Here is a 26,242-nt window from a genome sequence, read left to right as displayed (position 1 = left end):
GAATTCCTTCCCTTGACTTTCAAAAATTTTCAAGTCAGAGACAGCCCGATAGTCAAAGGAAGGAAGGAAATCTAAGTGAAAAATTTTCTTCACCTTGAACTTTGAAACAAGAAGATATTAATGGCTTAAAAAATTACTTATTGTTTTAAGTTACCTTGCAGCCATTTACTCAGTTGAACTTTCATTGAGATGCTTTGTACACGCAGGGTATTATCGGTGAGGAGAGAGAAGGTGACAGAGCACTGCGTGTGTTAGGGATGCTGCCTGACAACATTGCCATCTTTTAACATGGTTTTATTTAGTTATTACAACTATCTCTCTGTAAATGACATTTAGGATTATTTAAGATTATGTTGTAATCCTTTTAATCCTTAGTGCTTTAAATTTCAGGCTAAACACCAAAGAGCAAACTAGCACTTAGCAGGAATGTTTAAAACATGCGATTTGAACATAAATCTTTTTATTCACTCTTTCCCTGATAAGACCCAGTGCTGCTCTTTAGTTAACTAAGAAAACTTGGACCACAGTTCATTACAAATCACTCAGTTGCTAAATGTTTTCTCAAGCTCTACCAAACTTGTGATGGTCCTTGAAAATTATGTTAAATGCAGAATTAAACAAAAGTTAGCAGCAATGAACATTTACTAATATGACTTAGAATTTGTATGACGTTTTATAAGTACAACATGACTTTGTGTGTTTGTGTGCACATGTACAGAAATGGTCATTCTATTTCCTAAGGCTGAGCTAGAGGACGCGGTTACATACAGAGACACACATACATGATATCACATTTATACATTTGAAACACAATGACTTGTCTATATGTACTTCAGTATAGAAGCTGCTAATGATTTTTTTAAATATGTCATTACCACTAAGAAGTACCAATTAAGCCAAAGACTATTCTATCATAAAATAGGCAGATGTTCTTGAACTCAGTCAGTGAGCATCATTCAGATTTACTGAGAGTTCTTGGACACCAAACCTTAGTACATAATTAATATTGTCATTGTTATATCACCATGTACCAATCACATAAGACTGAACCTAGTTTAATAAGACTTTGGCTATGAAGGAAATTTGGTTTATAATACAAAGAGACAATGAACAACTTAAATGTCCGAAGGGCATATACAAACGAAAGAGACGAATTAAATCCTTTTTTTTTTTTTTTTTTGCATCACACATGTGGGCTTTTGAGTCTTTCAGGCACATAATTTTTTTTATTTGTTTTCCTATTCATGTTAAGTTCAACTTCTCTACAGACGGTGTAATTATGTGGCATATAATTGCTAATCCATCAACTTTTTAAAGACAGTTTTCAAATTTTAAATTATTTCTAATTTTGCTCTTCTTTGATTTTTCTTGAACCAAAAATCTCAATAGTCATTCGCTATCTGTAATCTATAATTCATACACTGAGATTGAACACCAAGCTTAATTCAAACTTGGAATTCTAAAGCGATTTCTGATGTAGCACATCAGCCGAAGCTGTGATGGTCTGCTTTAGTCAGGAAGAAACACTTCATTATTCTGTAGGTAATGAAACCCTTGTACACACACACTCAAACACCCAACAATGCCTTAATACCATGTTTTTGAGATATAATCATGTTTATTCTGATCATTTGAGAGTTAGACCAGCTAATGTATCTAATCAAATATTGATGCTAGTCATCTAGATTTAGCTCTCTGGCAAATCCTTCCCTATGCTTTTTCATCAACAGAACTATAAAACCTATTTATATTGTTCCTCTCAAAGGGTTTGCCCTCATAGTCTGTATCTATGGATATGTATTAGTAAATTTTCCTAAACTCATGTGTTTGGGTGATGAAAAGATATCAGCATGATAAGAAAACCACATGATTCACCCGAAAAAGAATGAAGCAAGAAATGAAACTGGAATCTTTCTTTAGCTTTGTTATTCACAGCATCTTTATAATCAACTCTTTCTTGTTTCTCTAAACTACAAAGATACAAGACAAAAAGAGGTAAGCTGGAAAAAGGAACCCTGGAGCCCCAGAAACTGCTCAGGTACCTTACAAACAAAAGTAGCTGGCAATATTTTCACCAAAAAGCTACCAAAAGTGAGAATTTTTTAAAATATCTCTGGAAGTACCTACATTCGGAAATATGAAAAACAAGGACAAATTCTATCAACAGGCAGTCAGTCATATTCAGGAAAGGTTGATGTCATGTCATTAATACACATCATCATACATATCATCAATACAGTGGTTTAAATATATATCTATGTATATTATGTACAAAGCTATGTAAAATTATGCATAAATATTTTTCTTCTATATTGGAAGTCTTATATACATTGTACATGCCTGACTCTCCTCTTTTGTGATCTTACTTAACTTCTCAGAAGATTAACAGAAGGACGTTAAAAGGCTACCTTAGACCAACTCCAAGAATTTTTATTGTCCAAGAATTATGTCAATGTCAAATTTTAATGTCTTTAGTTTATAACATGGAAACTAGGATGCTAAGCTCATAATACATAATAAAACTACACCACTTAACTCACCCAACCTGGTTCAGAACTACTCATACTGATCATTTAGGTTATCATAGAAGCTAGAAATATAACCTCTAATTTTTTATTTATCGCATAATAACAAAAAGAGTAAGAAATTTGGGAGACAAACTGTATCACTGATTTGCAATTCCTCACTTCAAACCAAAATTTATTTTTCTTCCTTGATTCTGTAAATCCACACTTTAATCACTTTTGGCTTTAGTCCTTTGATTTCTAGGCAAGTAGGTTTAGTTTTCTTTCTTGTTTCTTCTTTCTCTCTTTTGGTAAAAAGAAATAATCTCTAGCATATGAAAAATGAATGCCTGAATAGACTAAAAGTAGAATGCAAAATAATTTATTCTAGAAATGTTAACATGGGTCCAGTTTATTCAGTAGACCTGGATTAGCATCCAGGAAATGCAGAATCAGAGATCAGTTTCTCTCCCCCCTGAGAGTTCAGCTAGGATATGTCACCTATCTACGCTTGTATACGACCCACTATATTAACTTCAGTGATACATTTAAAAACAGAACCGACCTTTCTTCAAGAGCCAAAATGGCCTTAGAAGACATTTAATCTAGTAATTATAATAATCAAGTTCCATGGCTACTAAATGATATAAATTCTAAATATACCTAGAAAATTATTAGTTACTTTGGAAATATAAAAGTTAAATCTCATATAAATATAGAAAAAGATCAACCTCCATAATTTAAAGTTATTAATTGCCAAAGGGATTTTAGTAACATCATATATGAAATATTAAGTTTTCTCATTTCCTTTCTTTCAAGAATCTCATCAGGTTCTTTTCATTCAAAGGAACATGATTGAAATTATTAATCATAGTTATTTTTTTCCCAAAAAATTAAATTATGCAATACAAAAATATCCAATTTCTATAGTTATTCAACTCTTTCCATCCCTCTAAATTACACTGGTAAATGTAATTTATAACTATAAGCAGGAATGGAAATGAATGCAAAAAGTTTATCATAATTAGTGAATGTTATTTTGTGTATGTCTGAAAGTTCTATATCTATTTAAGTCAAACACTCTAGGCTCGAACCCCAAACAACTATCAAATACAATGCAACAGTCAATGACTTTGGGTGAATTAATCAACACATACTATATATTTTCTGTTTAGAGAGCAACCAGTAACCAGGGAAAAGCAACGAAACAAACTAAAATTCAAGAAGGAAGAGAAATCAGTTTTTCATAATGACCTTCAAACAACTAGTTCATGCACATAAAAACATCACAACAAGGAAGTATCATATCGAAAGCTCAGATTTAGAAGGAATAGGAATAAATTTAATAAATGCAACATTCTTACCTGAAAGACATTCTTTCTGCTTGATTTTTCCTTGGCCCATTCAATATGTGCTCCACACAAATCCACACTTTCTGGTTTGTGCCCAGTTTTCTATAAACAAAATTGACATAAGAATAAAAAGCATACATCATTGGTGATGCATGTCAGGAAAAATAAAAGTTTATTGAGTTAGCAGCTATACATATTTATAATATAAAGCCTTTCTTTTTTTTTTTTTTAAGTTTCAAAGAGACATCTACCCAGTCATGATCATTGCCGCATTATTTGCAACAGCCAAGACATGGCAACAACCTAAGAGTCTGTTGACAGATGAATGGATGAAGAATATGACATGTGGATGCAGATATAGATACAGATATAAATATCGATCCACAATGGAAAAACTATTCAGCCATAATAAGGAAGGAAATATTGCTCTATGTGACAACATGGATGAACCTTAAGGGTGTTAAGCTAAGTGAAGTAAGTCAGAGAGAAGAAGACAGATACTACATGATCTCACTTATATGTAGAATCTAAAAAAGTAAAACTCCTAGAAACAGAGAGTGGTTACCAGGGGCTGAGGAAATGGGGAAATGGTTGGTTAAAGGTACAAACTTTTAATTATAAGATGAATAAGTTCTCAATTGCACACTACGACAAGTTAACACTGTACTGTATAATTGACAGTTGTTGAGAGTAGATTTTAAATGTTCTCCACACACACACACACACACACACACACACACACACACACAGAGCTAACTATGTGACATAACAGATGTGTAAACTAACCTCAATGTGGTAATCATTTCATAATATATACATATATCAAGCCATCACTCAGTAAGTACACCTTAAACTTACATAATGTTGTCATTTATATATCTCCATAAAGCTGAATAAAAACCCAAATTAATAAATATTTAGTAGGTGCCAACTGTGTGCCTTTTAGAGGCTCATTCTTCAGACTTTTAAGACTATACATGTTAGTAGATGGATATTTATATTTAATAAACTTAATTTAGACCAAATAGATCATAGCATATGCTTCCTTTTGCATAATACAATGTGGAGGTTACCTAAAAGCTTCAGTAATTGATAACAATCAATTAACAGGGATATCGTCTACATTTGCCTCTGCATATTTTAATTTGAATTAAGTGTATCATATTTATTATTAACTTTAAATTTGCAGAATTCAATATATTAAACAAAAGCTTACTTGTTTGGAAAATTTCTTTATTATTTTTAAGAAAGTAATGCCACATTTCAAAGACCCCAACTATTTTCAGATGCTCTGAGTTACTCTAGTTTTCTCTATAAACTCAGTACTTTTCTCAAACAATTTTCCATAGAATAGTTTAAAAGTTTAGTATAGAAGGCTTATAATATTTTTAGAGAATATTTTAACAGTACGAACTTTACTTTAAAACATGAAATTATGGAAGAATGGCAAAGATGCTACAAGAAATCTGTTCACAATTGTTGCCTCATAGCCAGTGCGTCCACTTCTATCAGTTTAATAGAAATAGACTATTTTTCAGAAGAGCCAGTAATATGGGAGCAGGGGTGTTCATAGTAAATTGTGAGATTTTTTTTCTTGGCAACTCTATAAAACTTTTGAAGGGGAAATACTGTACAAGCCAAGCATGATTTTCAGGATAAATTCAGCTGCAAGGCAGCAATTGATAGCATAACTTTTCTCTGTTATTTGGTAGTAATCTCATGAGAAGCCAATCCAGATGTGGATGCCTCTTACAGATAGATGCTTCAGTCAGTGAAAGAATTTTACAGGTTCACCCATAATCTGCCACCCAGGTGATGACTATCGTGGCATGATAACAATGTTCATTGTCGTGTGATTTATGATGTAGAAAAATTAAAACAACCGGCTTCTTCTACAGGGATACTCAGAATTGAGTATCAGATACTCAATTGAGTATGAGATACTTAGAATGATTATGGGATACTCAGAATCAACAGAAATAACTTTTAAGGATATGAAAGAGATTATCTTTCTCATATAATATAGTCACAGAAAAAAGATGGAATTATTTTAAGGAAAAAGCATTTTTTAGGTCCCAATGTTTTACAACTATCAATTCACTTAATTCTTATAACAACTGTATGAGGTAGGTACCATTATTATCACCATGTTACAGGTAATAATATACTAGAATATTGAGGTATACTTTTCCAAGGTAACACAGGTAGAAAAGGAAGAGCAGGATTAAATGAGGACAGCGTCACTCCAGAGTCTGCTCCTAACCACTATGTAGTCCTTGAAACTTGAAATTACACTGTGATCACATTCATGTTAAAACATGTAACTTTTGGGGAAAAGATATGACATTCTTATTAGATTCTAGTGTGGACATAATTGATCTTGTTTCTGTCCTTCTCTGTTAAACTTGATCTTCCCATTGGGCCTTTACACCACCTGTTTACCTGGAATACCTCCCAATCTTCACATGGCTGACTCCTTATCCATCAGGTCCCAGATAAATGTCACCTTGTCAGAGGCCTTCTCTGACTGTCTTACATAAAAGAGAGCTGTGTTCTAGCTTATTCTCTATCTCACTACTTGTTTTAATTTTCAACACAGCCTTCTTCCTAACTGAAATTAACATTTATATTTTTATATGCTGTCTGTTTTTCTTCCACTAAAATTAAGCTCCTTGAGCTGGGGCCTGGTTTGCCTTTTCTTCCACTATTTTTCCCGATGTATGGAACAGTGCCTGGCACAGAATTGTCGTTCAATGAATATTTGCTGAATTCATAAATGAAAGGAAAATACAAGAATGCAACTAGCTTTTGTGCTTTGGAAGGAAGGTTTGGGCATCTAAAAATTCCCCATGTTATAACAATTAAGATTTATATTTGGTTTAATAGTTAAGGAGTCTTTGCTTGGATCTGGAAAAGTGAAAACAGCTTAATGGACTCATGTAGATTCAACCTAGTATTTCACAGAATCCTACGATAGACAATAACTGCATGCTTATTGTATGTCAGTGTGATAGCCACTGTGTTGGACTCTGGGACTCCAGAGATAAAGAAGATATTGAATCGTCCTTTAAGAATCGCATCCCAGCCTTAGACTCTACATAATTTTCTGTAGACTTTCTCTCTATGGGGAAAAAGCATTCTAAGCTTTCCCAGAGTTCTCGCCAGGCAGGTCTGCCACCTCTACCTGTCCTCATCAGCATCATACACTAAATCCCACGGCTTGGACACTGGCTTGGCTTTATCTCAATCCAAACTCTCCCGATCATTTAGTCACCTCCCAGGACCCTGGCCTTCACCTTGCCCCTACCCACCCCATCTCTTGCATTCTTCACGAGCCCACTGCTTTAACTCCTCTCCATTTCAGCAGTCTTCATTCTGCTTTTCATCTAACAAACCCCACGTTCTGGGTTTTCATTACTCCCACCCTGTTATGTTTGTTTTTGACATGACTGAAATCAGCAGACATTTTGTGCATCCTTCCAGCTCTTCCTGGTTTCCCTTCCTCTCACAAACAGGCCTATGTTCCCAACTCAGCAGTCACTTCTGTGTCCACCCCCCCATCTCTTGCTGTCTTGCTCTCCCCCATGCAATGATCCACTCCCACACTCCACTCTCTCATCCACTTTTCCTTCTAGCAATTTCCTCATATCCTCTAATCTAATTCTGGAGAAATAACTTGACTACTCAATGTGCTAATATTACAAATAATGGCCACTTTCTACAGCTGGGCTTTTAACTCCACTTAGCAAATATATATATATATATATATATATATATATATATATATATATATACACACACACACACACACACACACACACACACACACCGCACACACACATATATATGTACACTTATACATATATATATATAAGGACACTTAACATAACCATGAAATCATTGCCAAGACCAATGTCATCAACACTTAGCAAACTTTTTATGTGCTCCTGGTCACTTTCTATTCTACCTCACAACACCATTCTCCCAAAGCTTCACCCCTTTCCAGTGGTCCATCAAGTGGCATTCTCCTAATTCTCAGAGATCGTACAGCCCTTGAGCTAGAACATTCACAATTCTTCCCACTTTCTTAGTCTGTGTAATCAAAATGAACAAACACACAAACATAAACTTTAATTCCTGTAAATTGTACCCTCTGAAAGCTTTGTATCAGTTTCTCACTTATTCCTTATAATAGTCTTGTGCAGTCATTACCATTGCCTTCTATTTACATGTGAAGAAACTCAAACAGGAAGTGGTTAAGTGCCTTACATAAGTTCACACACTTAATAAGTGCCTGAGAGGAGACAGGGATTCACTGTCCTCTGTCCTCCAAGTCCCAAGTTCTTGATCACAACACAGTACATTACCTCCCTTCCATACCTAGCCTTTCCTCCTACTAGGTCACATGACACTGTTTCTAGATCCAAAAATAAGAAGTAACATTTCCTATCTCTTCCTTGTCAGTGTTATCAGTTCCCATATTCTGTTCTGGCTCCTGGAAACCTGGATCTGAGCCTGTGATTCTGGTCCACCTGTCTAATGAACTCCCATGCCTGTCATGACAGTGGTATCTATGAGCATCAAAATCTCTTGGCCTGTCATTTCCAGACAGTGCATGATCCACTCACAAAGCATGTCCCTTTCTGCCTTACAGGAAGAGACGCTCATTCTTCAGCCCAGGGCTTTTCCTTTCTGGTTCCTAATTTCATCCAATGCTATTCCTCATTTTCTGAGTTGTCTCCCTTCTACATTTATCTCCCTCTCTCAAGTAGATTTATCTTTACCCATAGCCACACACAAATCACTTCTGTCTAAAAATACATATAAACATATATAAGCATCAACCCCACAACCTTGCTAGTTCTCAATCCCACCTATTTCCTTTCCATTGTTGCCAGGATTCTTGAGCTTTCTACAGTCACATTCTCTGCTTGCTCACGTTCCATTCTCTTCTCAACCCACTGCAGTCTTCTACTCCTTTCCTTTAACTAATCTAAAACATTTTAACCATGCAGGTCAACAAAAACAATCTGATGCCTTCTCTCTCATCAACATTCTATTTGAATTCTGTACTGTTAGATTCAGCTCCTTTTCCTTAAAAACCTCTGTCCCTTGGCTATGGAGACATTTTCACTCTAAATCTTTATTTCACGTTTTATATTCTTCCTTCTGTTTCTTTCACTGACTTCTCTTCCTCTTCCCACCTCTTAAGTGTCACTAATATCTGGTTTACTGTTCTAGGCCTTCATTATTGCCTATACTTCACATGCTTCCAGGGGGTTTTGGTCTTGCCTCTGGTCTGATCCACCACTTATGACATGTTGACTCCTCAGTTTTTCCTCTGGCCTCCAGCTCCCTCTTATGTACCAGAACTGCATTTTCTAACTGACTTACCACTAGAATGTAGCACAGACAGTGAAACCATTGTCTTCTCAGATTTGCTCTCTTTTCTCTACTGCTTGTCTTGGTTAATCATCCTTTTATCCACTACACCTTCCCTACTTTCTTAATTCTCCCCTTTCCTTTACCACTTACAACCAAACAGTAGAGAGCCTGAATTCCAGAACTAGCTCCCTCTTCTGCCATCTCATGACCACAGCCTCATTTGAGCTCGTATTTTCTTTCATGTGAATTCTCTCAGTGTTTCCTCTGGGACCAGACAAAACCATTTCATTTCATTTTCTACATTTTGACTAATTTTTTTTTCTTTTCTAAAACACAAATTTCACCATGGTTTTTTTTTTTCTGGGAAACATATTATCTGTAGGATAATGTACAAATCCCTCAGTAAGATATACAGGCTCCTTTTCATCATTTTCCAACATCCTTCTGAGTTCCATGCATTCCCCCATTCTTCTATAACCAGCTATGCTAAATCCATGGCAGTTCCAATATGCACCCTGCTTTCACAACTCTATACATTGTATTGCACCCTTTCATCTGGAACACATTTCTCTCCCTTCAATCCACTCTCCTTGTCTGCCATTTGTTCCACTCCTGCTCATTTTGATGATGTAACTCCAAAATAATCTCCATGAGCTCCCCCTTCAGCTCTGCAAGCCCAGTCTGTCACTCCCATTATTTCTCCTATTCTAAAACATACTTTGTTACTATTCTTTGTTATCCAATTGAGAATTATGGTGAACATTTTCCAGATTCCTTTCAAAGCATTAATAAATAAAAATAAATAATATATCTCAGGATACTGCATTACAAAATGAGGTAGTTTACAAAGTATAAGCTAATAGTTTACAAAATCAAAGCACAGTATTCCCATTCATATCGACCTTTAATAGAAAAAGACATTATGGCACAATCAGAGCAAATGATAGAATTAGGGGTCAATTCAGAAGTTAAAGTGACTCGAGTAAAATTTAAGTAAATAAATATATCAGCTTCAAGAAGTCAAAACTAAGACCGGTTGATAGAGGACTATATAAAAATGATTGTGCCCAGTAGTCCATTTTTACAAAGCTAAAGCAGAAAGACCTAGGCTTGAAGCACAATGCTAGGGCCTAAGCTTTATTAGCAGGAAACATTTTCAGTATTTAAACATTGTTAAACATCAGAATAAGTTTTTCAGAAAAGTTGTCGAATTTACTTGGAAGACAATCAAGATTTTATTCAAGAAGGCTGAAATTAAAGAATCCTTTAATAGAAAACATATTTCTGATTCTACAGCTATAAAACACAAGAAAAAGTCTGTTAATGAACTACATGATGCCAATGGATCATATTGTACATCATTATAAAAATATACTTTTTAAAAATTAACTAAATTTAGATTTAAATTTAAGAGTGTACTTATCATATCTCTTCTGGGGTAAACTTAAAATATAAATGACTGATTTTAAAATATTTAAAGAGAATTATTTAAAAGTTACTGCTTCTGGACAATAAAATATAAAAGCCTCTTTGTTGGGGCAATGTGAAATCATTAAAAATTGATCCTGGGTCTCGTCCACTTCTGATTTTTATTATTCTTTTAGCCCAACTTTACTATTCCCTAGTAAGAGCTGACAGGTTATTCTCCCTGTCTTTCTCTCTTAGATTAAACCTTTGGGATTAAATTTTCCACTTTTTATGGGAAATTTGGGGCCTTTTAATGCACATTAAGAAAATATCAAAGGCCAGATGCTCTTTTGCTTGATGGCACTTTCCATGAGGAAGATTGGGCATGTGTGTAAGCAACAAATCACTGGACCTCTGATTATCCCATCCTTATTACTAGATGAGGTTACAAAAAAAAAGGCAAAGCTCAGATTTTATGAAATAGGTTATTAGCTACCATTTTTTATTTTGGATTAATTGCTATTCTAGAATATAGACTCGGATTGTCCTTATCAGTTTGAAACATGAAACACAAAATCTGTTTAGAGGAATTAAGTTTTATCACATAACTGGTTTTGATTCTGGAAAATCATTCATGGAGGAGGATAAAACTCACTTATAAATTCTCATTTGGACAAAATGATTTAGGAAAGAGTGCTGAATGGGTACCTGATCTTATTAATGTCTAAAGTATGGCTGCTGTCAACATAGAAGACAATACTTTGATTGTAAGATGTGAGTTTTATGTATATGAATATAAATGATGTTAATAATAACTGAAATTGTTTCTACAGTGAAATTTCTCAGTATATACAAGACCAAATCAAACCACATTTTCAGAAAAGCAACCTTTGTGGGTGACTTTGGGCGCTAGAATGCTATGTGTTTGTTTTGTTTGTTTTTTGAGGAGAGAGTATTCTCTCTTTTTTAAGAAATGAACAGATATTGCATTTAGTTCTAAATCAAAATCTTGCCAGAGTAAATACAATAGTCTCTGTTTAGTCTACCTTTGTTGTATGCTGATACTGTGTTACATTTACATTATATAAAAAATTATTTGCTTCTGCAAGGTGACTAGCTGGGGCACATTTGTGGTGCCTCAGATGCTTCCTCAGAGTCCTTATCCAGACCCATCCAGTCTACCTTACCTGTCTCTGCATATGACTAGCGACGTTTGAACCCATTTGGTCCCACTTCCTGAGGATGACCAGTCATCTTGGAATGTGAGGCCCTCCCTCCTGGCTTCCAGAGTGCGACAGGCTTTTGGCTCCTCATCCACTTCCAAATTTAGATAAAATGCCACTTTATAGAGTATAGGACCTGGCATTCTGAGAAGCCATCCAAGGGTACAGCCAGGGTTCATATGATGCAGGTATTGAAGACTCTGGGTGGTGAACTTGGGGAAGCAGGAAATGGAATGAAACATAGCAGATAAATTCCTTCTCCTAGCTCCCATCTTTCCTCCCACGGACTGTGTCGTGCTTTCTCCAGAGAGCCTACCTAACAGCAGCTTCTTTCTAAGTCAAGTGGTACAGCTGCCCAGTGATTCTCTGAGTCTGTTTGAGGTTCACGGGAGAGTAGCGGCCATTGGGTGACACAGCTCCTCTGCTCTTCCCCATCATTTCCTGCCTCGCTTCCTTTTTTGCCATGCCGCCTATGCCCTGGATTCACGCCTCCCAAATAAAGGTTGGACACTTAATTTGGACTTTCTTCCCTATAGAATAAGGGCTAAGATCATTGATCCTTGTGGCAGAGAGGGATAGTTCTACACCAGAATGTGTGCTGGAGTCTTGAGTTGTCACAGAGAGGCAGCTTACCAGCCAGAAACACCGTTTTATTTCCAGCCCCCTTTGCACCAACATGTGGCCACATTACCCACTCTCATCACTGGGATGTGAGCAAGACTGATGTGAGGCACTTCTGGGCTTACGGCTTTAAGAAGCATGGGGACCTTCTCATATTCTCTCTACCTTTCCCTCATCTGCCACTAAGAGTTGGCAAAAACAAAATGAGGGAGGCACCATGTAGCAGAAAGCTGACCAGAATACCTGTTTCAGACTGTTTCCTGTTTAGTAGGAGTAAGAAATGAGGTTCTGCAGAGATTTTAGATTGGATTTGGATAGCAGGAAGTGTTTCCCTAACTGAAGTCTTGATATTAAGAAAAATTAAGATGAGGATTGTAAATACACTGCCTTTAAGTGACAATTAGGGCATCTGAATCCTATTCTATCAGGTTCTGAAGACTCTTCTCTTAACGGCTATACTCGATTCCTCCACATAGTAATAATAACAACAATAATAATAAATATAATTAATATTTATCATTGCTATGTGCCCAGCAAGTTGTATCACTTTTCTTACATAATCTCACAATAACTGTATGAGATAAGGACTCTTGTTAACCTCATACTACAGTTGAAATATCCAAGGATTATGGTAACAAATAAAATCTGAACCTGGGATTCCCAGTCCAGGTGGTCTGACTTATTCTACCTGATATAGTATACTGCTTCCCAGAGCATTTCAACTCAGTAGTGAACTGTTAAGAAAGACTAAATACATATATTCAGTTTATTTCAAAGTGCACTGTGGACTACAAGTCCATTTTATGTTGGAGAAATGCAAACTCTAAATCAGATGTATTGCATTGACCAAAATGATAAACCACAGAGAGTCAAACTTCATAATTAAAATAGTTTTCTGAGAGAGCCTAAGGTGAGGTTTATTGGATAGTAAGCTATTATCCATTTATAAAGCATCCTATCAATTTCATAGATTTTTGTGGTTATTAAAAATTATGTAAGATACAGAATTTATTGTGGTTAATGGCTAAATCTTGAGAGAATTATAACCAGAGAACATGGCTTCATTTATAGTAATATCGATCACTTGATTTCATTTTTTTCCTTATAATGTTTATGCTAATAAAACACTAGAATTCAATTTCTTTCTTTTTCTTTCTTTCTCTCCATCTCCACCCATCATCCTCCAGATTTCAGACTATTATTTTTGTTCTAATTTTTAAAGGTATGATGAGGCCATTTGATAGTGCAGTCTGTGGCTGTACTACAAATTGCCCCAATAATAACCATTCTATCTTTGCCAGAGCACTGTAATTCTGAGAATTAAAATATTAAACAGAAACTTAAAATGCATTCGTTAGGCCAAGTTTGGTAGATCTATTGTTTGTCCCTCCAATGTTTATGATCTTTTTGATCAGGGGACTGAATAAGGGCTCAACGCTCACTTCACAAAGATAAAATAATTCCATATTCATTTTGCACAGAATACTCAATAATTCATGAATAGCTTTCTGATTGGAACTATTTTCATCTTTTTGCTAAATCACACCATTTTACTCCAATAAATAAGTCCATTTTGTTATTAAAGCCATACTACAGTGAATGAGCATTAGATGTATTGCATTATTTAATTAATGCTTGTGTTCATTATTTGCATTGGAAGTAAACAATATTAAAAAAAGTAAACAAATTATTTTAATGAGGCCTTTTATAATGCTCTTTTTTTGCTTTCAAGGTTATGGCTGAATGGGTGGTTTTAAAAAGTTAATAGTTTACTAAGTGCCTTGGAAAAGTTTTATGTCATTAAAAGTGAAATATGCCAATGTTTGCCTCTAAATAAAAGTTATCAGTACAGTGTATAGAGAAAAAAATTTTAAAAAGTTACCTGTGCAACCAACATGTAGGCTCCATATTGAACATACTGGCTTTGAAACCATACAGTTTTAGGGGAGAAATATGGCCTAAGATGTTCATAATGCTTCTGAATTTATGTCAGACTAGGTTTATGTTAACTAGGATTTGTGAGCATTGTGTGATAAATAGAAACAGCTGACTGATGAGAGTAAGGTCCACTTGGTCTAAATTTTGATGGATGTGGAGACAGGAGAAATTTCTTAAATCAGAAACAAACTTTCCACGGTGTGTTTATTTTAGTAGGTATGACACCAACATATATTCTGGAGTCACAGGAAAATAAGTCCAGGTTTTCTACTGGTGCTCACTGCTGTGCTGATACACCCATGTTCTTGGGAAGGATATACGTAGTTTTCCTTAGATGAATTGCCCTACTTGCTTTCTTTACACTAGGACTTCTTTAGAGATTATCATTAAAAGTTCAAGACATATGAGGTTTTAAAGTGTTTTCTGAGTGAGAAGATGTCCTGTGATTCACTAAATAAATGCATTGGGCCCCACCGATGACAACTTAGCCATTTTGCCATTTTCTTTGTCAGTAAAAGCACAGGCCTTATGGCTCTCATCTATTGCACCAGAGTTTTAGAACGTGTCTCTCAGATAATTTAATAAGTCCTATCTTCTTTGTGTTAAAAGTAGAAAAATAATAGGGGCACCTGCGTGGCTCAGTTGGTTAAGCATTCAGCTCTTGATTTCAGCTCAGGTCATGATCTCATGGTCCTGGGATCAAGCCCTGTGTCCGGCTCCATGCTGAGAGTGGAACCTACTTGGGATTCTCTCTCTCCCTCTGTCTCTACCACTACCCGCCCACCCCCAAAATAAGTAAATAAATAAACATTAAAAACATTTAAAGCAGAAAAAATATATCTTAATTCCTTAAGCCTATCTGTGAAAACTCTGAATATGTCTTAATATAAGGACAGTTAGTACTGGTTACAAAGGCCTCCAGAGTGCTTACAGAATGAAATTATCTCTTTTCACAGTCCTGTTCAAGATCTTTCATGAGCTGGTTCTACATGGACTTTCTAATGAAACTGAGTGCGGCTGTTCCACAGTGCTGTTCCTCAACTTATTTTGAGGCAATTCTTCCACTGGTGGTGCATCCTGGAAACTCATAGAAGAAACACAAAATAGTCTGGTCTAAGGCACGTCTACCCTAGGCCTCAGGGAACCTCCAGGAATCATTTTCAAGAACAATGACTAGCATGCAGTGCACGGGGCAAGGCGAAAGATCAACACATATCTGTATAATCAGTAAAGGAATTAATTTCCTATATTTTATCATTGGTTACTCCCTTATTTCTACAGAAAATGTCCTTTTCACCCCATTTTGCCTCGAAATCCTATTCATCCTTCAAAAACATGCCCAACTCTCACTTCCTTGACAGATATATTTAGAATCTTTTCCAGTTGGAAGCAATCTCTTTTCTGAGTTACTATAAAATTAACTCATGCCTCTATTCATGCCATTTTTGAGCAACTATCCATGTCCATTTTTTCACTACAATTACTCGATTTATGGGCATACTTTCTATTTGTTTCTAGATCCTCAAGGGAAAGATTTGATTCTGATTCATTTTTGTATGTTTCATAATACCTAGCATAGTGGCTTAAACATCAAGGATTCTCAGTGATTTTGTAGAATGAACAGTGGAGAGATATATAGGCTGAGCATTACTTGGAAGAAGCATTTCCCTGAGCAAGGATTATCTATAGCTAGACCTATGGTTCCCCACCATGTTTTTTAAATATTTTTATCACTTTAGTTATGTTTATTGTAATAAACCTACATACAATTTCTGTCTCCTCTATCAGACTATAAGCACCTTAAGTGCAGCGATCATGTATTACTCATCTGATATCTCTAGGGTTTAAAAACACGTTGTGTGATACCTGTTAGGAGTTGTCAATTCTTTGTAGAATAAAAAAAATGAATTTGTGCTCTATATTAGAAAGCTTTTTTTCTTCATGAGGCAGTCTGTCATATATATATGTATATTTAGCCAGGAATATGTATTTGTCACATTCCATGGCTAGAGTCAGGTTCCAGTCCATATCAAGCAGAAGCTCTAAAATCACAAAGCACAGCAGGTACCTAGGTGGCAAATTGTACTTGAAGTGCTGGAACTGATTGAAATACTTCAGTGACTCTAAAATAGATAAGTGTACCTGAAACATGCAAGGGGTGTGAGTCCAGTCCTCAGAGGATAAATCAAACTGACAGTTCTTGTTTCTTTGGGACTTCTTTAAACAGGTAAAGCAAATAATAAAGATGTCTTTTGAGGCAACTTTTTTTCTCTTGGACTAAATGGGATGAAGCTATGATCCTAGAAGAATGAACTTCTTCTCTTGCCTTTTTCCATGATAGACCTTGTCCTTTTAAGACACATAACACTTGGATCATACTTCTGTTCAGTATGTGTTTATTAAAAGATCTGTTATTCTAGGGTGAAGGTATCTGGAAAACACTGACACACCTTCTTAGAGATGTGCCCCTGTAGCAAATCCCCAGCCCTTGGTATGGTTTTTAATCCTTTTTTTCCAACAAAAATAAAAACAACAAAACAAACAAACAAGAAAACCAAAATCTCATTTCTCTTTTTAGCACACAGACCTTGCTGATTCTCAGTTTCATGTCATCGTTCATATTTTTTAATTCCCTGGAATTCCCTGCCCACAAATTTCCACATATTGAAATTATAACCATCCTTCAAGGCCCAATTCAAATCTTTCACAGATGTGAGCTCTCCCTCCTTTAAATCTCAGAAAAACTCTTTTATGTTTCTTATTTCATCTCACCCTATTTTTTGGCAAAGATGCTATAAAGCAAAGACTATATCTTGATTATATCTCTATGCCTTATATGTAGCCCTAATGAGCAAGCTGTTCATTGTAGGATTTCAATACATATTCTTATGAAGTCTTTTCCTACCAGGCTTATATAAATAGCACAAACTTGATTAACCAAATGCATATTTAAGTGAAAGTGAGGTAGATTGTAAATGAGAAACTAAGCTATTTAGATCAACTTTCCACTGAAAACAATGAAAAATGCTGGATAAAATATTTCTGTTTAAAATCACCTTTAAAAAATTGAAAGGTTGATAAGATAGTGGTAAACTGCTAGGGTAATTATTTTTGGAAAATGGGAATCTGAATGCAGAGAGGAAAGCTGAACATCAGATCAACATAACTGCTCTTTGCCTGAGGGCATTTGCTTATACTGTACATCTGAACTTTGGTCAATTGACTCCACAGAATAATGGAAAAGGTGCTGCCTGCGGTCTTATGAAAGAATAAAGGAGAAACGATATTAAATTTGTTCCCTTTCTCCAACTTAAGGGATTATAAAGAAAACTGTCTTTGTAGATGAGCAATGTGACAGAATTAAAAAAAAAAGGAAGAATGAAAAATAAAGGAAGAATGAAAAATAATTCTGTCCCTGAGAAGTAGCATAGTTGTAACTCTCCTATTATGTGTACAAATTTTGAGTTTTAACCTGTTAACTTAGATTGAGCTACTCAATCACTGGGAGTGTCCCAGACCCTTTGAGAAAAATGCAAAATATTCTGGAGCAGGACACATTTATCCCAGGACTAAATGATTAGCACACAGTCAAAAATAACCAGACACACAAGGAAACAGCAACAGAATGAGAAGCAGCAGAAACAGACTGATGCAGACTTCAGATGTTAAATCACAAGACATATAAAAAAACCATGCCTTTTAATTTTAACAAAATAAAAGGGAGCCTGAAAAATATCTGCAGATGACAACTATAACAAATGACATAGTAAACAAAAAAGCTTTCTCTAGAAATAAAAATTATACTAATTGAAATAAAGATGTTTAGCAAAAAAAGGTGATTGGATTAAAGAATCAGAAAATAAATCAAAGGAAGTGGTTTGAAATGCAGTTCAGAAAGACAAAAAGATTAAAAATAGAATGTAAAATGTGGAAAATAGAGTAGGAAGCCTCTAAATGTAGGTTTAACTAGAGGCATAGAAAAATATAAGAGAAAATATTTTTAGAAAGCTTCACTTGAACATAATAGCTGATAATTTTCTAAAATATATTAATGATACTTAAAAACAACTTCAAGAGGCTCAACAATCCATACAGGAAGAATAAAACTGTGGAAAAACAAAGGTAATAATAAAAATATCATGAGTAGTCAGATAACTGCAATTAGACTAAGGTAACTTCTTCATCACAATAATAGATGACAGAAAAGGTTGGAATAACAACTTTATGTGCTAAAAGAAAATAACTATCAAATCAAAACTCTATATCCAGAGAGAATATATATATTACCAGAATGAGGGAGAAATAGGAACATTTGAAACAAGCAAACACTGCGAAAGGTTGTTATTACAAGACCCTTTCTACAGGGATTTCTCAGAACATAGGGTTATCCTAGAAGGAAGGTGGAAGATGAAGGAAGAAATAAATGGCAAGGAACATGGCAAATATTGGTCAAATATAAACCAACATTGACTCTATAAAAATAATAATATCTGGTGGTGTTAAAAAAACAAAACAAAACAAAATTAAAATACCAGACAACAATAGCATATGTGTTGAGAAGAGGATAGGCGTGTTAAAATATTCTAAGCTAGGGGCACCTGGTTGGCTCAGTCTATTAATCATCCAACTCTTGATTTTGGCTCAGGTCATGATCTCACCATTCATGAGTTTGAGCCCCACCTTGAGCTCAAGTCAGGATCTCAACAGTTCATGGTTCAAGCCCCCTGTGGGGCTCTGCTCTGACTGCATGGAGCCTGCCTGCAATTCTTTGTCTCCCTCTCTCTGTCCCTCCCATGTTCATGATCTGTCTTTCTCTCCCTCTGTCTCTCTCTCTCTCAAAAATAAATAAACGTTAAAAAATAAATAAATAAAAATATACTAAGGTAATATTTTGGAAGATGATAAAGGATTTGATTAGCTTTAGTCTTTGCTAGGTATCAATGATGCAATCCTAGGCAAGCCACTAGCAAAACAGAAACAAAGTGCAAAGTACATCACTCTGATCAGTGCAAAAAAATAAAAAATAAAAATAAAAAAAAGAAAGAAAAAGCATGACGTATTTAGAGAAAAAGGCAAGAAACAAAAAAGTCATATACTGTGATTCCATTTATGTAAATTCAAAACCAGACAAATTAAACCACATTTCTTAAGGGCTATATATACAGCTGGTACAGGCGGGGAAATAATGAAAAATTATTTAATAATAGCTAAAATGCAGTTTAACTCTGTAGGAAGGGAAGAGGTTGGATGATATAGAGATAAATGGCAGGGGGTGGGGCTTCTGGAGGGCAGAAAGAGTCCATGTCTTCATTTGGGTGAAGGTTATGTAGGAGTTTGATTAACTTTTAAAATATGCATATATATATGTTATACATTCCACTAAAAGTGGTTTCTGTAGTATTTTCCAATGACAATAGTTAACAAATTTAAGGTAAGTTACAAAGCAGAATATATATAAAAAGATCTATGAGAATATGAGCATCATCCTCTTCTTCATAATCTAGGAAATCCGGATGTAGGGACACCAGTGGTTTTCAAATGCTCTGGCTCACAGGAGGGCTGGCCAGTCTTGACCAAACTTTCTCTGGTCAGAGATGAAGTGAACAAAACAGAGACAGTGTATATAGACATAGAAGAAGGGTAGTTTCCCATTTTGGTAAAGACTGTATTTCATTCTGAGGTTTTGTCCTCCCTCGATTTGGGATTGGGACATTTTTTGAAGCCCTTTCTACTAGAAAGTGACAGTGGTAGTTAAGCACTAGATTACTCTTTAAGGTCCTTATTAAAAACAAACAAACAAAACAGAATAAGTCAGTCCTCTTTTTCCTTGAACAGGTCACTGAGGACCCAGAACCTATGAATCTCTAATTTACACACACCAGTGAAATGATTCTGTGTCTATTTCCAGGAAAAGGCTGCTTTTGATACAAATGTGAGCTGGTTATAGACTGAAAGAACCTCAGCAAGAAAGATAGTCAAACATGGACTGTGGGATCAGGCATGTTTTATGACACGCTGTATTAAATGTGAAAGTCACAGGGAAAGAGCCACTGGAGGAAGGTGAGGGCCCCAGGAAAATACATATGGTCATGCAAGAGGTAACACCTAGAGCCCCAAATGGAGGAATGGCTTCTCTTTCAGAATTATCGGTGATCAGACACACCATTTACACCGCCTAGGGATACATAGTTCCTTTTTTGGAGACTGTACATGCTGATGGTCCTTGAGTTAATGTCATTATTTTCTCTTCTATACATGTCCGTATCAGTTCAAGCACAAAATCCATAAAAATATGGTAAAATTATATTATGTCCTGTATTATGTACTATAGAATATATATATTTTAATAGAGTATACTATATTAGACAATAATAATTAATTGATAGCTACTATTAATCTTTTCTTTTGTTAAGTAATTCCATTCCCTTTTAATTCTGTTGGCAGATATCACTATCCCCATTTTACAGATGAGGACTCTGAAGTGCAAAGAAGTCGAATGACTTTGTCAGCTCCTAAGCAGCAAGACTGGAATGAAGTCCGCTGTGGTTGAACTTCAAAGCCCTGCTCCTAGCTACTTTGCTGCTTTGTCTTACCACTGCATTAACATTCAAAGATCATTCCTATAAAGATTAAAATGCCATTTACTCTCTTAAACCACATTCTGCACTCACTCAGTCTGTTTCTACTGACCCCTTGGAGGAAAGGACAGACTTTTTCCCAGAAGCACAATGAACAATACCAGGACATGTGTAAGGGGGTGCAAGGAAAATTCAGAAATTTGAGCGTAAATCTCTTTCAAAATGAAACCACAGCATCTTTAATCAAGGCCTGGCAATCATCATATCGTTTCTCTGAGACTGGAATTGGTAAATGTGGGCTATCCCACTAGGCCTTTAATACTTGGTTAGAAATGTATCCAAGAAGTTGACTAGCACGACAATTCATGCAGTACAAACATGAATCTGTAATTCTCTTCCCCGTTACCACAAAACACAGTTAGTTCCTGCCCTGAATTCACTTTGAAGACGAGTGCCTGGGAGAAACCATAAGAGCATTGAAAATGGGGCCAGAAGTAATAAATAGGGGCTGCCAAAAAACGTTAACGAACGTCTTCTAAAAGTAAAATCTATTGTCAGTTTACAACTCTGAAGGTTGAACTGGAGGCATGCAATCGATTAGCGATTAGCGAGCTGACTTGAAAAGTTTTCTTTCACCTGTATAAAATTAAGTAGCTGATAATTATATTTCCTGGTACTGGTACAAGGAGATTAAAATATAAGATAAAAATAAACCAAAGCTTTAATGTGGAACCTAATCTAATCTCTCCCGTCATCCCAGAACATTCACATAAACTCCGGCTCAGGTGGAATTCTTCTCACCCAGCAGGACGAAGATCATCTCGGCAGCTCAACCTGCCAGACAAGTGACTTTCCTCCCTTCCTGACTCCCCCCTTAGAACTCATTCAAAGGGAAGACAAAGTCCCTGTGAGTGGATAGGAGGTGTTTTGTGCCTGGCCTTTAGGGGTACTTTATTTTTCTTAAAAAGATTATCTCAACCTTACTGTAGGCCCCAAATAAAAACAAAACAAAAGCCTAGAACAAATTTCTGAGACAGTTTAAATTAAAAACACAAACGACCGAGATACATTTTTAATTTATTTATAATTAGTTTACAGATTGGACCGCACCAAGACTCCAAAACCAGCAGGCCACTTGGGGATAAAGACTATTGTGATTATCAGGGACAAGCCAAATGCTACCTTTTGCTCTTCTATTTAAAAACAAACAAACATCTCCTAGCAAATGATTTTCTATTTCCTATTTAAAGAGGATTACATAGCAAACAAGACTAGTGGCTGGAAAGCAAAGAACTTTCCAGCGTTTTATTACCTGCCAAATACAAATTAGTTCATTGCGGTTGACTCCTGCCAGGCGACCCCTCTCTCTGCCACCCATCAGGCCGATGGGGTATGGCAGGTTTGTTCCTGCCCGGCGTCCTTCCTAATAGGGAGGCTGTGAGACATGCTGCTTGCCCACCGTCTCCCGTATCACATGGCAGCTCTGGTGTGTGGGCAGCAAGGTTGTGAGCTTGAATTGCCCCAGTGACTCACTCAGAGTTGCTCCTACTCACTGTCACTATCGAATTGCCGTGGGCATATGGGAGGCCCTCCTCCAGGTACAATAAAGAAACCCTACAAATTTCACTTTGTAATAACTATGGGTTACAGAAATTGTATTAGCTCCATTAGATGGAGTCAGAAATATTCAGAAAGGTTAGCTGGATATAGTGAATGTCGCAGTTAGACTAAGATAAAAAATCACTTTGTTAACTTAGAGTGTTTCCTCATTGGTAACACCCTATATTAAGGTGCCATTTATAAACAGTTTACTATTATTTATTAATGTATGAAGCACTTTACAGCATGCTAGATAACAACTTAAATTCATGTATTAAAGATGCACATACATGGTTTAATAGGATTTACGTCTTATAATATTCTTTAAAACAGCTTCCCATAGTCTCATCCGTTAAGCATTTATTACTAATGCATTTTATAACATACTTTATAATACATTATTTGAGCAAGTAGCTGCATTTAGTGATCATTTCATAAATAAGAATAAAGCATTTATAAATGGCACCTTAATTTAAAGTGTTACCTTCACATTACTAGATAGCTGTTCACCATCCATCTCATTTTGTGATTATTCTCCAAATGCACCACTTAATAAAACAGACACTAAGTTCTATTTTCCCTTCATCTGATTAAAAGTTTATTGAGTCATTTCCTCCATCTGCTTTCAGTTGTTGGGAGCTTGGAGGCTCTAGTGTGATTTCTGATGAAACCAAACTTTTAATTCAGTAACATTTCGGTGAAGATGATAATAGCAGAAACAGAGAGCTACCTACCATGTTAGCCAGAGCCTGCTGCTTAGATTCTTTGTAAAATTCAATTTTTCGACTAGAAAGAACGATCCAGGAAGTAGACCAGTTTTTCCTTAGGAAAATAAAAAAGGATAAAAAAGCATTATCATTTGAGGAAATCCTTCATAGATATTATATAAGCAACATTTGAAATGAGTAGAGACTGTATTTTTAATTAGTCTTCATAAAAGTCTTTTCTTTATTAAAATCTATAGGTGGTACGGAATTTGGGTAATAATAAGGACCTTCTGTAATTTTTAAAAATCATGGCATTTATAGTAAACATTTTTCAATTTGAATTTCCTCCCAAATTCTTTTTCAAGTACTAAAACTCCATTATTTGTGTATCCATGTCCCCCTTCACAGTCTTTGTTTCCACAGCAAGCTAAAAATAGCGGGGTAAAAACAGAAATCAGAACCCCTGCCTTTATTGTTACTTCTCCTCGTTGCTTCAGTATATTTCAGAATCTGAAAAACTAACCAGCTAATGTGTCACTACCTACTTCAAAATATTCTTTTAATGTTGAATCTCACTGGAAATCAAAGAAATGCAAAAAAAAAGAGTGAAATGCTTTTTTCCTTCCTTGACAATCAATTTGGCAAGAATTAGAAGAAATAACACCAAGGGTTACTGAGAGTGTGGAGAAATGGATTCTCCCATACATTTCTGATGGGAGGGCACACAAGCATATTTTTCTGGAGTGAATTTGGCAATATGTTTTATTTAAGTTTATTTATTTTGAGAAAGAGAGAGCGAAAGAGTGGGGCAAGGGACAGAGAGAGAGGGAGCCCAAGCAGGCTCCACACTGTCAGCACCAAGCCCAAGGCAGAGCTCAAACCCAAGAACTGTGAGATCATGACCTGAGCTGAAATCGAGTGGGAGGCTTAACTGACTGAGCCACCCAGGCACCCCGGCAATATGTTTGTTTTTTTAAAATCTTTTGAAATGTGTTTGTCTTTTGACTAAACAAGTCCATTCCTATGAATTTAAGTTTATACTAAAGAAGTCATCTCGTAAGTGGGTAAGGCTGTGTGCACAAGAATGAAGTGTGCCCCATTATTTCTTAATTCTGCACCTAAAATATATTTAAAAAGATTAGTTGCATAAATTGCATATAATAGATTCCTATAATGGAAAATGAATCCTATGCTGTAAAAGAATACTGATATGGGAAGGTTTTAACAAAGATCATAATACAATATATAGTTTATAACACTACACCGTGTATTTGCCTAAGACTGTATTCCCTCCTCTGAGCCTCTTCTGATGATTAATTCTCATTCATCAGAAGTTAAAATATTACATCCTAAAATGCATTCCATCACTTCCTCACACAGCACTTATGATAAAAAATAATTTTTGTATATTTCACCTCCATTCCCACCATTCTAAAAAAAGCCTCAAAATGATAGAAAGTATTTCATGGTTATGGAAGTATCCCTAAGTGGCCAGTACAGTGCCTTGAACAGAGGAGTCACCACCTACATATTTGCTGAACTTATGCACAGGGAGGAAAAGCTGGAAATAACAATAATTAAATCAGGTGGTAAAATCACTGCTTTTGATTTTCCTTTGTATTTCTTGGTGTTTATCAAACATCCTGCACTGAACATGTATTACTTCAGTAATTATATGTGTGCATTTGTGTCATGAAGAATGCCCTTTTTTAGATAGTAAAATATGAAGGAGGTTAATATACCTAAGTTTCTATCTGTTCTATCAATTGCTGCAGTTTGCTTTAACACTCATTTCAAAAGAACTGAATTTGTTTTATGAAAGTGGTAGAAAGTAAGTTTATAGAGAGACTTTATTCAAGTCAATAGAAACCTACACAAAAATATGTTTAAAATGACCATTCACGATCTTTGTGTAATTTATTTCCACTTGCTTCTTAGAATTTAGGGGTTTGATTGAAAGGACAGCTTTGAATTCAGTAAAGTTAATATTTACACCAAGGTTAGATTGCTCTTACATGCCTGAACTTTCTTAACCATACACCATTGTGTTAAAAAAAAGAAAAAAATGATAAACAGAAACAAAACAAACAATATGTATTTTCTAACATGAAAATATGAACATTTATGTTCTTGGACCCACTTGTCTTCAAATGGGTCTACCATTTCAACCAAACAATGAAAAAGGTAGGGAAACACACACACACACACACACACACACACACACACACACACACACACAGAAAGCCACAAAGACTTTTCCTCTCTTTTCCCCTAAAACCCACTTCTCCTTTTGGGTTCCAGTAGCAGCAAAATGGAGTGGGGCAGCCATAGCCTTGTCTCTATGCAGGTCATAATATTAGATGACCCCATAAAGAGAAAAGAAAAACATTGGAAGGACTGCTGGCCTACACGGGGCATCTTTTATCTCTACCCCTTATTTTGACAGTATGTGATCAGGGAATATGGAACACCCTCAGACTGATGGAACCCATATTTAACCTGCCTGTTATATTTCCCACTATATTTTTCATCTCATGGCAGGGAGATACTATACCTTATTTGTTTCCAGTCTATAGCAAGCCCTGGATAAATGGTTCTGATTTGAATCTGTTTCAGATGTTGATCGTTTACAGAATGTGTTGGCATTACTCTTCCCTTCCTTAAACTCAGAACTGGAACTGGTTAGAAATGAAGTTGCATGAAATTCAATTATCTCACGGTTCTCTGTTAGAACTTTGAACTGTTATGAAATGTTCCCTGGTCGGTGAATCTGATGAACAAGTCTGGAAGGGTAAGAACTGCAGGTCTTGGAACCTTGGTGCTATGAATTGCCCTGACACTTTCGTTTTGAATTTATAAGTTACAGTGTGTCTATGGTATTAGAAGAAAAGTGAAGATTGTTTCAATTTGCTTAATTTTATTTCAAAA

At 35.7% G+C, this 26,242-nt stretch overlaps 1 protein-coding gene across 8 annotated transcripts in view; it reads right to left on the bottom strand.

Annotated features, from left to right (window-relative positions):
* ARHGAP15 (Rho GTPase activating protein 15) overlaps nt 1-26,242 on the bottom strand; it is a 615,977-nt gene that overhangs the window by 489,627 nt on the left and 100,108 nt on the right. For all 8 annotated transcript variants that reach the window (XM_045033724.1, XM_045033723.1, XM_045033726.1 and 5 more), the window contains 2 exons: nt 23,342-23,429; nt 3,869-3,958 (listed from right to left, as the gene is read on the bottom strand). In XM_045033724.1, coding sequence (XP_044889659.1) covers nt 3,869-3,958; nt 23,342-23,429 — 178 coding nt within the window. The remainder of the gene's footprint in view (nt 1-3,868; nt 3,959-23,341; nt 23,430-26,242) is intronic.

The sequence above is a fragment of the Felis catus genome, chromosome C1, assembly GCF_018350175.1.
Source record: "Felis catus isolate Fca126 chromosome C1, F.catus_Fca126_mat1.0, whole genome shotgun sequence".
NCBI classification, from domain to species: domain Eukaryota; kingdom Metazoa; phylum Chordata; class Mammalia; order Carnivora; family Felidae; genus Felis; species Felis catus.
Note: the sequence above shows the minus strand (reverse complement) of the source record. Positions and strands in the feature narration are given on the sequence as shown.